Here is a 12,764-nt window from a genome sequence, read left to right as displayed (position 1 = left end):
TGCGGTAATCGTTTGCCGAGGATCGAAGCATTGAGCAATTAACCCCTGCACGCCTGAGCGTAAGAACAAATTGTGTTTTTTGTATAGAAGAACTTTAGTGTATGTTACATGCAAGTTCCCTCGCCGCTATCCACTGCATGTTAACATACATATGGACGAGTATTTTGGACTGTTAAAAGAGGGAGAGTGGGCACAAAGGAGTCAGAGATAATACGTGTCTATATCGGAAGAGAGAAAAGGATAAGCAGATGTGAAGTGAATGTAGTTCAAGAGTTAGGCTTCAGTACAGTGGAATTAGAGCTGCTGGGATGTGTGGCAGGCAGAGACAGTCTGTAAAAAGATAGTCATATGTTAAAAATGTAAGCATCCTTGACATATTTCCCAGATTTTACACCATAATTTTTTAAATCCCCTGAAAACCTAAAATGGAGATTATAATTCCATTAAATAACCCATTAAGTAACTATGGGCAAACTTGCACTGGGCAGTAATCTTAGTAACATTAGCGTGGATGAAACTCCTGCAAAAAGCAGATAAAATTAAAGCAGCAATGTGATAGACTGCCATGGGTTACTCTTAGGGGCAGATTTATCAAGGGTTGAATTTTAAAGTAATGGGAACTCCAAAAAAAGACCAACCGAATTTTAGCCAAAAAAAAACAATGAAGGTTTATTTTTCCTGGGTGAATAGGCCGTTTTTGTTCGCATTCGAATCATAGCAATCGAAGTAACAGCACATTCGATAAAATCTGATTCAAAGTTTTTCAAAAAAAAAAAAAAACAACAACTATTTTTCAAAGTCCACCAATTGACTCCAAGTAGGTTCTAGGTCCCCTATAGGCTAAAACAGCAATTCTGCAGGTTTTAGGTGGTGAATGGTTGAAGTCGAATTTTTAAAGCGACAGTACATGATAAATTTCTATATTCGAGTTTTTGTTTATTTTTCAAATTCGAATCGAATTTGGACTATTCCCTAGTTGAAGTAAACAAAAATTAGCTCGAAATTCAAATTTTTTTTAATTTGAATTTTCACTTCAACCTTTGATAAATCTGCCCCTTACTGTACAAAGTAGCAGTAGTAAGAACTCGCCCATGGTTACTATAAATCACTGCCACTAAGCGGATCTTGGCACCCAATTTTGAATTACATGCAGTGTAGTAGAAATAGCAAAGTCCTAAATGATAATTGACTAAATGGGAAAAATATTTATCAGATGTACAAAGCAAGGATCACTGTGAGAATAACAAGGGCAGCTTTTATTGTGAAAACCAAATAAAATATTTCAAACTGAACAAGGGCAGCTTCCTCTCACCTGTACTGTCTGACTGTCAGACCCTCTGATGCATTAGAGCTGAATCCTGGTAGCTGGCTGCACAGGTAATCTTTCAAGCTGCTCTCGTAAAATTTGTGCTTGTCTCTCACCGCAGTGGTGTCTTCCTCCTGCTGCTCCATGACAGCTGACACACAGCACTTCCACACTGGGAGCAAAGTTCTACAGCACTTGTTGTTTGACCCTTGTATTTTGAAAAGAATGGTTATGGTCAATAAAGTTTAATGAGAGAACAGGAAAAAAAAACGTTCCAAGACGGTGTCGTAAATAAACAACCAATTGACAGTAACGTTTCAGAAAGTAGGAGGGTTCAATATGCTGGTGACATCATCATGAAGTATTCAAATAGTGTGGCTAAAAACTACATCCCCCATAATGCCGCTCTTGATAAGTTTGTCATTTCCTGGGCAGAGACATAGTGTGCAGTACTTCTGGTCTGCATTTGCCACGCAGGTCTTCAATAGGCATTGCTGCATGGAGGAGGGGTGGTTAGACAACGAGCTATAGCCAGATAAGGTGTTCTGCAGTGGTCATAAACATAGATGAACTTCTGTATATAATGTTTATGTGTTGGGACAGCTGGCAGACAATTATGGTGGGCTCTGTAACTGGACACCACAGGTAAAGAGACCCCCCATACAAAGCAGAGAAAGATGAGAGCTCAGGTGATAGTAAATAAAGTACAAGACAGTTGGGCTATAAAAAGAGCTTTGCTTTTAACTCTGAGAAATAACCCTCCAAACTCCACTGAACCGAAAAACCCAGGTTGATTTGTATTGCGCCGGTTCCACTAGGAAAAGGGACACGTGTTTATACTGTGCACAAGGATTAACACACACTGGGGGTCATTGCTGCATTCATTGTTCTACTTGCAGCTGGCCTTAAAAAGCTAATCACTGATTGGTTGCTATAGGTAACAGCCCATGGGCAAATTTGCCCAGTGTTGATTAATGAGCCCCACTGTCAGGCAAAAAGCACACGCTGTGCCAAACTGAAGTTGAAGCTGAAATGAAAACCCACCTTGCTCTAAAATAAAATCGTTTATTGTTCAAAAAAAAAAAAAAAACCTTACAGACAGTAAGTTTGTAGGTCTGAAGAAATCCCTGCCTAACGTAGCAGCTGCCCGCAATTAAACAGGCGCGAGGTGCACACTGTGAGGAGCTACAGGATATGCGGCTAATCTGCAGACCTGCTGCTCCCTCAGTGAAGACTCCTCCAGAGTTTCCCTGCGCCGGGACACTTCAAAATACGGGGGGAGGGGGGGTGGTTTTAGCAACATGGTTTGACCGGATAGCTATGTTAACTTTTGCTAGCTTTTAAAAACAGCCCTGGGTCTGACAGCTCCCTCCCCTCCCTGTTGACTTAAGTTTGCCATACACTATAAGATCCGCTCTTTTTTCAAGGTCGCCAAACGAGCGGATCTTAACCCAATATGCCCACTAATGGCATACTACGAATGGGCTCTGACGTGTCGCAGGACCGCATCAACTAGCCGATGCGAAATCAAACTTGACCTATCGATATCTGCACGATTTTTGGCCTGACATAGATCAGGAGGACCCGTCGGGAGCCCCCACACGTGGTAAAATAAGCTGCAGAATCGATCTAAAGGACCGATATCGGCAGCTTTAATCTGCCTGTGTATAGCCACCTTTACTGTAGGCAGCTATGGGGGGAGGATGAGACCTGGTCTTCTGATGGACAGCTCAATCAGTGGGAGGGAGAAGTTGTCTAGGTTACAGCTTTGCTTCCTGATGAGTATGATGATGTGAAGATTAATGATTCAACTACTTTCACTAAAGCTGTCTGTAACTGGATTTGGGAACGATGAAGAAGAAAAAGGCTAAGTGAATGTTACAAGCGGTTTCAGAGTTAAATTGTCTCTAAATGGTAGGAAAAAAATAATGCATTGCAATTAATAAAATATGTTTCACTATAAATTAGATTTTTATGGAAACCGGAGTTCCCCTTTAATTACTATCCTGCCCGAAGGCTCAGCAGAAATGGAGCGACTAATAGAAGAGTTGCGGAGCCGTGTCTGTGAGCTGGAGGAGGAACTAGACCGGTGCAGAACGGACAGCAGTTACATGAGGGCCACAGGGCTAAGATTGATAAGATGAGCCCATACAGGTAATTGGAGTGACATTGTACACATAAATAATATATACTACAAACAATAACACACTTGTGTAAAACAGAGAGAGGTGAGACAACATGTGGCATGCTCAACAACACACACCTAGGAAACTGGAGATGGCGTCAGGAGATGACGTTCTGCAATGCCTCATGCTTTGTATCAGGATTCTTGTTCTAAAGATCCTGCCACTTCTTCATCAGAGACGAGCCATAGGTTTAGACTTGCTGAACTGCAGTTGCACAGATGCTCTTCCACAGGTAAAAACAGGCAAAACAAATGTTATTACAAAAATCCCTTATCAACAGATTTAGGCGCTGCTAAGAATACTGTAATTGTACAAAAAAGGCAATGAGAGTATGCTACATAAGAATCAATAGTTTTCAAATGATTCTCACTGGGTTAACTGAGCTCAGTTATGAAAACAGCATCACTAACCAGGCAAAGAGAAATTACTAGTGAATTAGTATGATCTTTGAATAAAGAATAGAATTAAAAGCAATAAATAATTTTAGATTATATTTAGATTATATTAATATTCATCTGTCGACATTTTAGGGGGTTGTTCGCCTTTAAATTAACTTTTAGTATGATGTAGAGAGTGATATTCTGAGCCAATTTGCAAATGGTTTTCATTTTTTATTATTTGTGGTTATTTAGCTTTTTATTCAGCAGCTCTCTAGTTTGCAATGTCAGCCAACTGGTAGCTAGGGTCCAAATTACCCTAGCAACCATGCATTGATTTGAATAAGAGACTGGAATATGAATAGGAGAGGCCTGAATAGAAAGATGAGTAATAAAAAGTTGCAATTACAATAAATGTGTAGCCTTACAGAGCTTTAGATTTTTAGATGGGGTCAGTGATCCACATTTGAAAGCTGGAAAAAGTCAGAAGGCAAATAATTCAAAAACTATAAATAATGAAGACCAAATTGCTTAGAATTAGCTATTCTATAACATATTAAAAGTTAACTTGAAGGTGAACCACCCTTTAATATTGTTGAATAGGGTTAGGTGCTAGAACTTTGATCGAAATTACTGAAAGATTCATTCATACAGAAAACCCCAAGTCCCAAGCATTCTGGACAACAGGTCTCCCGTGTTGTACAAAGACAACATAACAGATGTTGAAACTCAGAAATGTTATTGTTTTTTGAAGAGTATATACTTGTTTTGAATTTGATGCCAGCGACATGTTTCAAAAAAGTTGGGGCAGGGGCATGTTTCCCACTGTGTTGCATTACCTCTTCTTTTACCAACACTCCATCATTTGGGAACTATTCTTGCCTGATATAGGATTTCAGCTGCTCAACAATTTGGGTTTTCCTTTGTTGTATTTTTCCTTTCATAATGTGCTAAAATATTTGTAGTGGATGACGGGTCTGGGCTGCAGGGGGGTCAGTTTAACACCCAGACTCTTATACTACTGTACCATGCAGTTGCACTACATGTAGATTGCGGTTTGGCATTGTTTTGCTGAAATAAGCAAGGCCTTCCCTGAAGAGATGCTTGTGTTGCTTCAAAACCTGTATGTATTGTTTGACCTTGATGGTGCCTTTAAGATGTGCAAGCTCCCCATGCCATGCACACAAATACACCCCCCCATATGCACCCCCATAATATCACCAAAGATCACATGTTTCCAGTACTGGCTATCGCCCTTGTCCCTTGTGTGCAGTCATATCTCCAAATTCTCTATTGATGATATTAGGTACTGGCTGAGATACTTTTTCAGTCTTTTGTAGCCTGGGTCCCAACCTTTTTTTTTGTATTAAATATGTTACTGGCTATATGTAATCCCCTTTTTCTCCTAAGCGTATCTCTCACTTTTTTGTGTCCTATGGGAATTCTCTTTCAGAAGTAATGACAATTAATGACAGCTGTAATAGAATCCTGAGAATCCAAATACTAAATGGACCAATTTGTTGTTTCCCCCTTCCCACCCCTAATTTGCATATGCAAATTAGGGTTCGGATTCTGTTCGGTATTCGGCCGAATCTTTCATGAAGGATTCGGGGGTTTGGCCGAATCCAAAATAGTGGATTCGGTGCATCCTTAATATAAAGAGAGAGAGAGAGAACATTACTTTTGTAACTAAGCACCGATGAATCTAATCATTTGGTGTGCATACTGCTACTGAAAAATGCCTTGCCCTTTAAACAACACAGGGATTGTTTGTCCATATATTGCAATATATTTAAGCTGGCCAACTACGTCAAAGTCATCCCATATCTGGCCAGTCCTACGCTCAATTTTCATCTGGTTCATTAAGAATTCTATTGCTTCATTAAACATTTTACAAAGGGACTAAGTTTTACCTGCAACTTACTAGCTGCTTTCAAAGTAAAACTCCCAAACTTGGCTGCCCTTTTATTAGACACCAGTGGGATCACCTGACTATAGTTGGAGAGGGTGGGAGCTACAACATGGAGCTCATATATATCATAGACAGCACCACCTTCCGTAGCTTCCGCAGTTCATGGAAATTCAATATGTACATAAGTAAATAAAAAAAACATTGTCAGAAAAAATCTGGACTGTGGAGTCGGTACATAAATCCTTTGACTCCAACTCCTCAATTTATAGTACCTCCAACGCCTCTGTTTTTAAAGGAACAGTAACATCAAAAACTGAAAGTGTATCAAAGTAATTAAAATATAATGCTCTGCACTGGTAAAAGCTGTGTGCTTCAGAAAGACTACTATAGTTTATATAAACATGCTGCTATGTAGTCATATGTAGCCACAGCTGGCGAAAAGGCACAGGTAACATAACATAAAATAATGCCTATAAAATAATAAGGTGTTAGGCCACCATTTGCCTTCTCGGTATATTGAAATTAATTGTTGGACTGTTTTTAATAGGAACAAGCAGGAGAGAAAAAAAAACTATACCATAACTTCTGCATATGCAAATTAATATTCAGATGGATCTTTCGCAGAGGCTTCGGGGGTTCGGGTGAATCCAAAATAGTGGATTCAGTGCATCCTTAATTCAGATACAGTAGCTTTACAACTTCTTAAGCACATATATTTGTGAGTGAATGTGGAGTCAAATTTGTGGGTTGCCAACAGATCTTTGGATGGTCCAGAGCTGGTGAGAAGCTTATTTGGCCACCACTCAGCATGAGGCTGGAACTAGAATACTCTAAAGATTATCTACCCTCCTGGGTGGCCCTTCTTTTACCCCCCCCCTCTCTCTCTATATATATATATATTTATTCAATTTATTCAGTGTTTTAATTTATTTATCTTTCTGGTACAGAAAATCAGCAAGCTGTTGTGGGGGTTGGTGGTGTTGGCAGTGTAACTGCTGAAATGCTGACAAGATGTGGCATTGGTAAGGTAATATGCATTTTTCTCAATGACTATTTTTTATGTTAGAAGCAAGACATTGGCCACAATGTAGCAGGTAGGGATGGGCGAAGTCCCTTGCCTTTTACCCCAGGCTGGTGCTACACTTATAATTGAATTCTTAATCTGCAGTTGACATTTCTTAGAGTTGAATTGTGGTGTTTGATCCTTTAAATGTCTGGAAAAATAAATTTACTTACAATCAACTTCACTTTGGTAAGGATAAGTATGTGACTGGGGTGCAAAAGGGGATACGTTTCAAGTGAGCAATCTCTCACTTTGCAAAATAAAAAACCTGTAGGGTCCCAATATTTTTAAAAGCAAAGCTAAGATCTCCATATGTCTTTGCTTGTGAAAGACTTGTGTTTAGTATTTGTTATATTACAGTATTATAAAAAGGCTGCTTGCTTTGTAGCTGCTATTGTTTGATTATGACAAGGTGGAGCTGGCAAACATGAACAGACTTTTCTTCCAACGTCACCAAGCTGGTCTGAGCAAAGTAGAGGCTGCAGAGCACACACTCCGGTAACTGACAAATTCACTCATTTGTTTCTTTGAATGTTTGTGCGGACATAGGGGCAAATTCACTAATCATCAAAAATGCGCTAGCAATGGCTTCGTTACACTAACGATGCCTAATTAGCATACAGCGTGCAGTTAAAGTACAATGGACGTGTATGCTGCAGCAACTATAGTACACTACACAAGGGCTGGGAAACTTAAAAAAATTAAATAGAAGTCTTATATTGCCCTACACATGTGCCCACTATAAAGTATAGGTGCCAAATGTAAGGGGGAAGGAGGGTACCCTAAAAAAAAATTTCGATCTTTTTCAGCCTATCACCCAGTAAAACGTTTTTTGGGACATCAACTATATTCAACTATTTTTAGAGAAACTCCTATCTACTCTATTGCACTTTGCCTGGTCTGAGCTGACGAAGTAAAGTCTGGCGCAAGAGGTAACGTTCAGTAAAATCCGCAACTTAGTGAATTAGCGTAGTTACGTCCCTTCGTCAGAGAGCAACTTCGTCTGGCATAAGGGTGCAAAGTACCGCTAGAGTCTAATACTTCGCTAGCGAATTTACTCCAGGGACCGATAGTAAATCGGCGAAATTTTCACTAGCGTTAGCAGCTTCACCCTTATAGAATGACTATACTGCCTGAGGCCTATATATAATTATTCCAGAAGATTCCTGCTTGTCTCTTTGTAGTAATAGGTATGGGACCTGATGTACTGCTTACTTGTATGCAGTTTTATTTCATTTACATGTTTGTATGTATTACTTTCTGTGGGAGTTGGCATGTTTTCCTCCTTCTCTAAATATATATACAATTATAATGTAATATTTTACAGTGATTTCTTTGCCCAGCAATCATTTTTACTTTCACATATAGAGTGCTATTCCTGTTGTTTTATCCTGTTGTAATGATAAAGTTCCAACAAAAGTGAAAAGCAAGGCAACCAGAGAAACAAAGCAACACGTATGTTTTCCCACCGGTGATTTTCATTATTGCTGGTATGAAAGCATTTCCAGGAGATGCGAGTCTCCCCCAGTAGAGGAGATTTATTGTGGGTGACTTATCTCCCTGTTTGTTCATATTATAATTACTTTCTCCTTAACTGCTTAAGTGCTTCCAATATTTTAACATTGTTAATAACTTATAATTTGAACAGTACTAGTACTATTTCTCCAATAGGGATATTAACTCTAGATAACTTCCAGCATTTCATGGATAGAATAAGGTAATTGCAGTAGATCTTTTATACACTAAGGTAAAAATTTATTGTTTTCTAGTTAATGTTACCTTCGATTCCATTTAGCATTTGCTATGGCAGTAATAGCTACTTAAAAGAGAAACAAACCCTTAATAAAAACCTACATAGAACCCCTGCCTCCCTCCCCCAGCCTAGCTGCCCTCCCCCGCCCAGGCAAATTGCCATAACTCTTTACTTAACCCTCTGTGCAGATTCTGTCAAGCAGGGTTCACAGCAACCATCTTCTACTCTTCAGTAATCTTTGGATTGAGACTGGCAAATTGGCACATGCGAAGTTGGAGAAGTCTTCTGTATCGCGACAACTGCGCATGCGCCGAAACTCATGAAAATTGCCGAAGTGTCAGTTTCATTCCGAAGATTACCAAAGCGGCTGAAGATGGCCCCAATATTGTAGTAGTGGTTGGTGGGGCTCAGCTTGAAGGATAATAAGGGTGAGATTTGTAAAGAATGCCTGTTTGCTCTTCTCTTATACTAAAGATCAAATAGAGTGAGTTGTGAGTTCCACCAAAGGATACAAAGGTTCAACCTCAGTGGGGGCTTGAATTAAAAAAATATGAACCAATGAGTTAAGCTATACAGAAAACCTAAATCCTTTTTTTCAAAATGCATCAGTTAATAGTAGTGCTCCAGCAGAATTGTGCACTGAAATCCATTTCTCAAAAGAGCAAACAGATTTTTTTATATTTAATTTTGAAATCTGACATGGGGATAGACATATTGTCAGTTTCCCAGCTGCCCCTAGTCATGTGACTTGTGCTCTGATAAACTTCAACTTGTAGTACAGCAGTAAAGAATGACTGGAGTGATATCACCCCCTCCCTTTCTCCCTCAGCAGCCTAACAACAGTTCAATGGGAAGTTAACTAGTTAGCAGTTTCCTAAAACATGATAACAGCTGCCTGGTAGATAGAAGAACAGCACTCAATAGTAAAATCCAGGTCCCACTGTGTCACCTTCAGTTACATTGAGTAGGAGAAACAGCCTGCCAGAAAGCAGTTCCATCCTAAAGTGCTGGCTCTTTCTGAAAGCACATGACCAGGCAAAATGACCTGAGATGGCTGCCTACACACCAATATTACAACTAAAAACAATACACTTGCTGGTTCAAAAATGAAATTTTACATGGCAGAGGGAATTATAGTAATAAAAACGACATCATAAAAATCATGATGTCCCTTTAAGTAATTTCCTAGCTTTTATAAGCATAAAGGCCGTTGGTCAGAGAAGAACTACAACAAAACCTGGTGATCTTATTCATGTGTATACCTCAATAAGTCAGATATCAGCGTTAACCTGTTTGCTGCCACACACTACAGGGAGTGAATTTCTAGATAATAGCTCTCCCAAAAGGAGGATTGTAGCAATATATGATCTTCATGAATATGTACAGCAGGTGAATTATTTCACATTTGACAAGGGTGTTTCAGCACCACAGGTTCACAGTTTTTTGTTTTGAATTTTTTAAATAAATAAATATGCCGATTAACATTGATAAGACATCAGTTGCTCTCATGCACACATTAAAAAGTAAAAGTATAAATTTATTTTTTCCATAGCAAAGGTGGTCTCAAAGAAGGTGTGTGTGCCTGTTGACCTGGTGCTTAGCTGTGTGGACAATTTTGAAGCCGAATAGCAATTAACACTGTGAGTATTTTCCCTATTTAGTGTAAAAATGCCATCTAAAATCTTACTGCTGTGCATAGTTTTCTAGTAGGGTGCATTTCAGGATTTAGGAACTATTCCCAAAAATAGAGAACTTTTTATACTGTTACTCTCTTAAAGGTGTGGTTTTCTTTTAAGTTAACTTTTATTATGTTACAGAATGGCTAATTCTAAGCAACTTTTTCCAGCTTTCAAATTGGGGTCATTGACCCCATCTAAAAAATAAATACTTTGTATGGCTACACATGTATTGCTATTGCTACTTTTTATTACTCATCTTTCTATTCCGGCCCTCTCATATTCAAATCGATACATGGAGGGTAGGGTAAATTGGACCCTGAAATAGCAAACTGGAGAGCTGCTGAATAAAAAGATAAATAACTCAAAAACCACAAATAATAAAAAATGTAAACCAATTGCAATTTTTTCCAGAATATCACTAAGTCATACTAAAAACTCAAAGGTACTTAACTAGTAATATTTTATTCCTTATTAGTATCCTGAATTATTTTTTTAAATTCTTTGTGTATACATATTAACCACATGAAAATAAATTGTTTCTGTTAAAGATTCTGCGAATATGTATTTTTTGGGATTTATTTTTGTATGTTTTTGTCTTTGAAAGGCCTGTAATGAACTTGGGCAAATCTGGATGGAGTCTTGAGTGAGTGAAAATGCTGTATCCGGTCACATTCAGCTCATTAAACCTGGGGAAACTGCCTGTTTTGCGGTAGGTTATTTAATTTACAGGGGTGTTTTCCTTTCTTTTTAATGTAATTAAAGGGCATCGCACCCATTTTTTTGTTTTTTGCATATTAAAGGGGAACTCCGGCTTCCAAACCAAAATTTAATAGAGGCCCACATAACACAGAAACCCCTAATATACCCATCACAGTTACAAAAAGTATGAATAAATGGCATTTTCTATGCTGAAATTCAGCTGTTTAGCAGTTCTTCGCTTTCTGCATCATTTGAAATCATGGCAGGAAAGGAGGGACTAAACACTGATGTTACAAATTGTAACAACTTCTCCACAGCTTACAGACAGCATGCAGGAACTACATAACCCACAATGCATTGCACTATGATGTTCTGTTCCTTATTTAAATCACGTGTGCAGGGAATTGTGGGGTTTGGAGGATGTAGGCTAAGGACAGATGGCTGTTGATACAAAGTAACAGTAGTCAGTCAGCTCAGCAAAGTAGTCAGACAGATCAGCAGGAGAGCAGGGGGCTAGGCATAGGGAACTGTTCCAAACCAATAAAAATCATGAAAAGTCTGCAGATTTTTTAATTGATGTATATTGCAAAGTTGCTTGAAATTATGTATACTTTTTAAAAAGCTTAAGTTTTGTTTTTGTGGAGTTCCCCTTTAAACAAAAAATTTAGTTTGTGGCATCTTTCCAATGTATAGTAAATAATAACACTTAAAGACTTTTTTTTACTTGCCATGATGTTAATAGGGACATATCATCTAACATTGAAATTCAGTTTCCCCGGTTACAATGATCTTGACTTCAATACCTTGCTGGGTTTTTTTTTCCCTGCAGTGTGCCCCGCCTCTAGTAGTTGCAGCAAACATTGATGAAAAAACCCTAAAGCGAGAGGGAGTCTGTGCTGCCAGTTTGCCCACTACCATGGGAGTTGTAGCTGGGATACTTGTACAGAATGTTCTTAAGTAAGTGACAGCCACTGCTCTGTGTTCAAGTTAGGTTCAAGTCAGTCCTCATCAGGACAGCCATTGACTGATTTGCTCTTATATTTCAGATATCTCTTGAACTTTGGTACTGTCAGTTTTTGCCTGGGATACAATGCAATGCAGGATTTTTTTTCCAACTATGGCAATGAAACCCAACCCACAGTGTTTGGACAAGTACTGCAGGAAACAGCAGGAAGAATTCAAGGTGGAACACTTACCTATACAAAATATATATATATATATATATATATATATATATTATAGTACAAAGTATGTATAATTGGAGTGTAAATTGAGCAGTTTGATGAGGTCATCATGACATGACTAACGAGGGGGATTATGGGTATAAAAAGCTGATCACTATCACTGTCACTTTATCCTTGATAAAGGCCCGGATGCGGGCCGAAACGTTGGATGCACAGTGTGTATTGAATAAACACGTTTGATTGAAGAAAACGGTGTGCTGGTCCATTCTATGCATATATATATATCTTGTGTAATAAGGATATTTACCTTTTGAGTTCTTTGTATGTATATTTCCTGGTGTCAGTGACTCCCAACAGCCAGAAAGCATGTTACAGTGCCTATAGAAATATTCACCCCATCTTGGATGTTTTTTTTTTTTACACCGATCAACAGAAATAGACTCATGCACATGTGAAAGCAGGTATCTGCAAAGTGATCTAACTTAATTACAGGTATGGGATCTTTTTCTGGATAATAATTTTCACCATACCTTAAAGGGATACTGTAATCAGTTAATAGTGCTGCTGCAGCAGAATTCTGCACTGAAATCCATAGCAAACAGATT

General features: G+C 38.6%; 1 protein-coding gene and 1 pseudogene across 1 annotated transcript in view; one reads left to right on the top strand and one right to left on the bottom strand.

Annotated features, from left to right (window-relative positions):
* The window catches only part of acad11.L (acyl-CoA dehydrogenase family member 11 L homeolog), a 57,021-nt gene extending 53,333 nt beyond the window's left edge, over nt 1-3,688 (bottom strand). The window contains exons 1-2 of the mRNA XM_018267514.2: nt 3,570-3,688; nt 1,313-1,514 (exon numbers count right to left, since the gene is read on the bottom strand). Coding sequence (XP_018123003.2) covers nt 1,313-1,514; nt 3,570-3,618 — 251 coding nt within the window. The 5' untranslated portion in view covers nt 3,619-3,688. The remainder of the gene's footprint in view (nt 1-1,312; nt 1,515-3,569) is intronic.
* Nucleotides 3,689-5,890: 2,202 nt separating this feature from the next.
* On the top strand, nt 5,891-12,400 carry LOC108718498 (annotated as a pseudogene).
* Nucleotides 12,401-12,764: the final 364 nt, after the last annotated feature.

The sequence above is a fragment of the Xenopus laevis genome, chromosome 6L (genome assembly GCF_017654675.1).
Source record: "Xenopus laevis strain J_2021 chromosome 6L, Xenopus_laevis_v10.1, whole genome shotgun sequence".
Taxonomy (NCBI): Eukaryota; Metazoa; Chordata; class Amphibia; order Anura; family Pipidae; genus Xenopus; species Xenopus laevis.
Note: the sequence above shows the minus strand (reverse complement) of the source record. Positions and strands in the feature narration are given on the sequence as shown.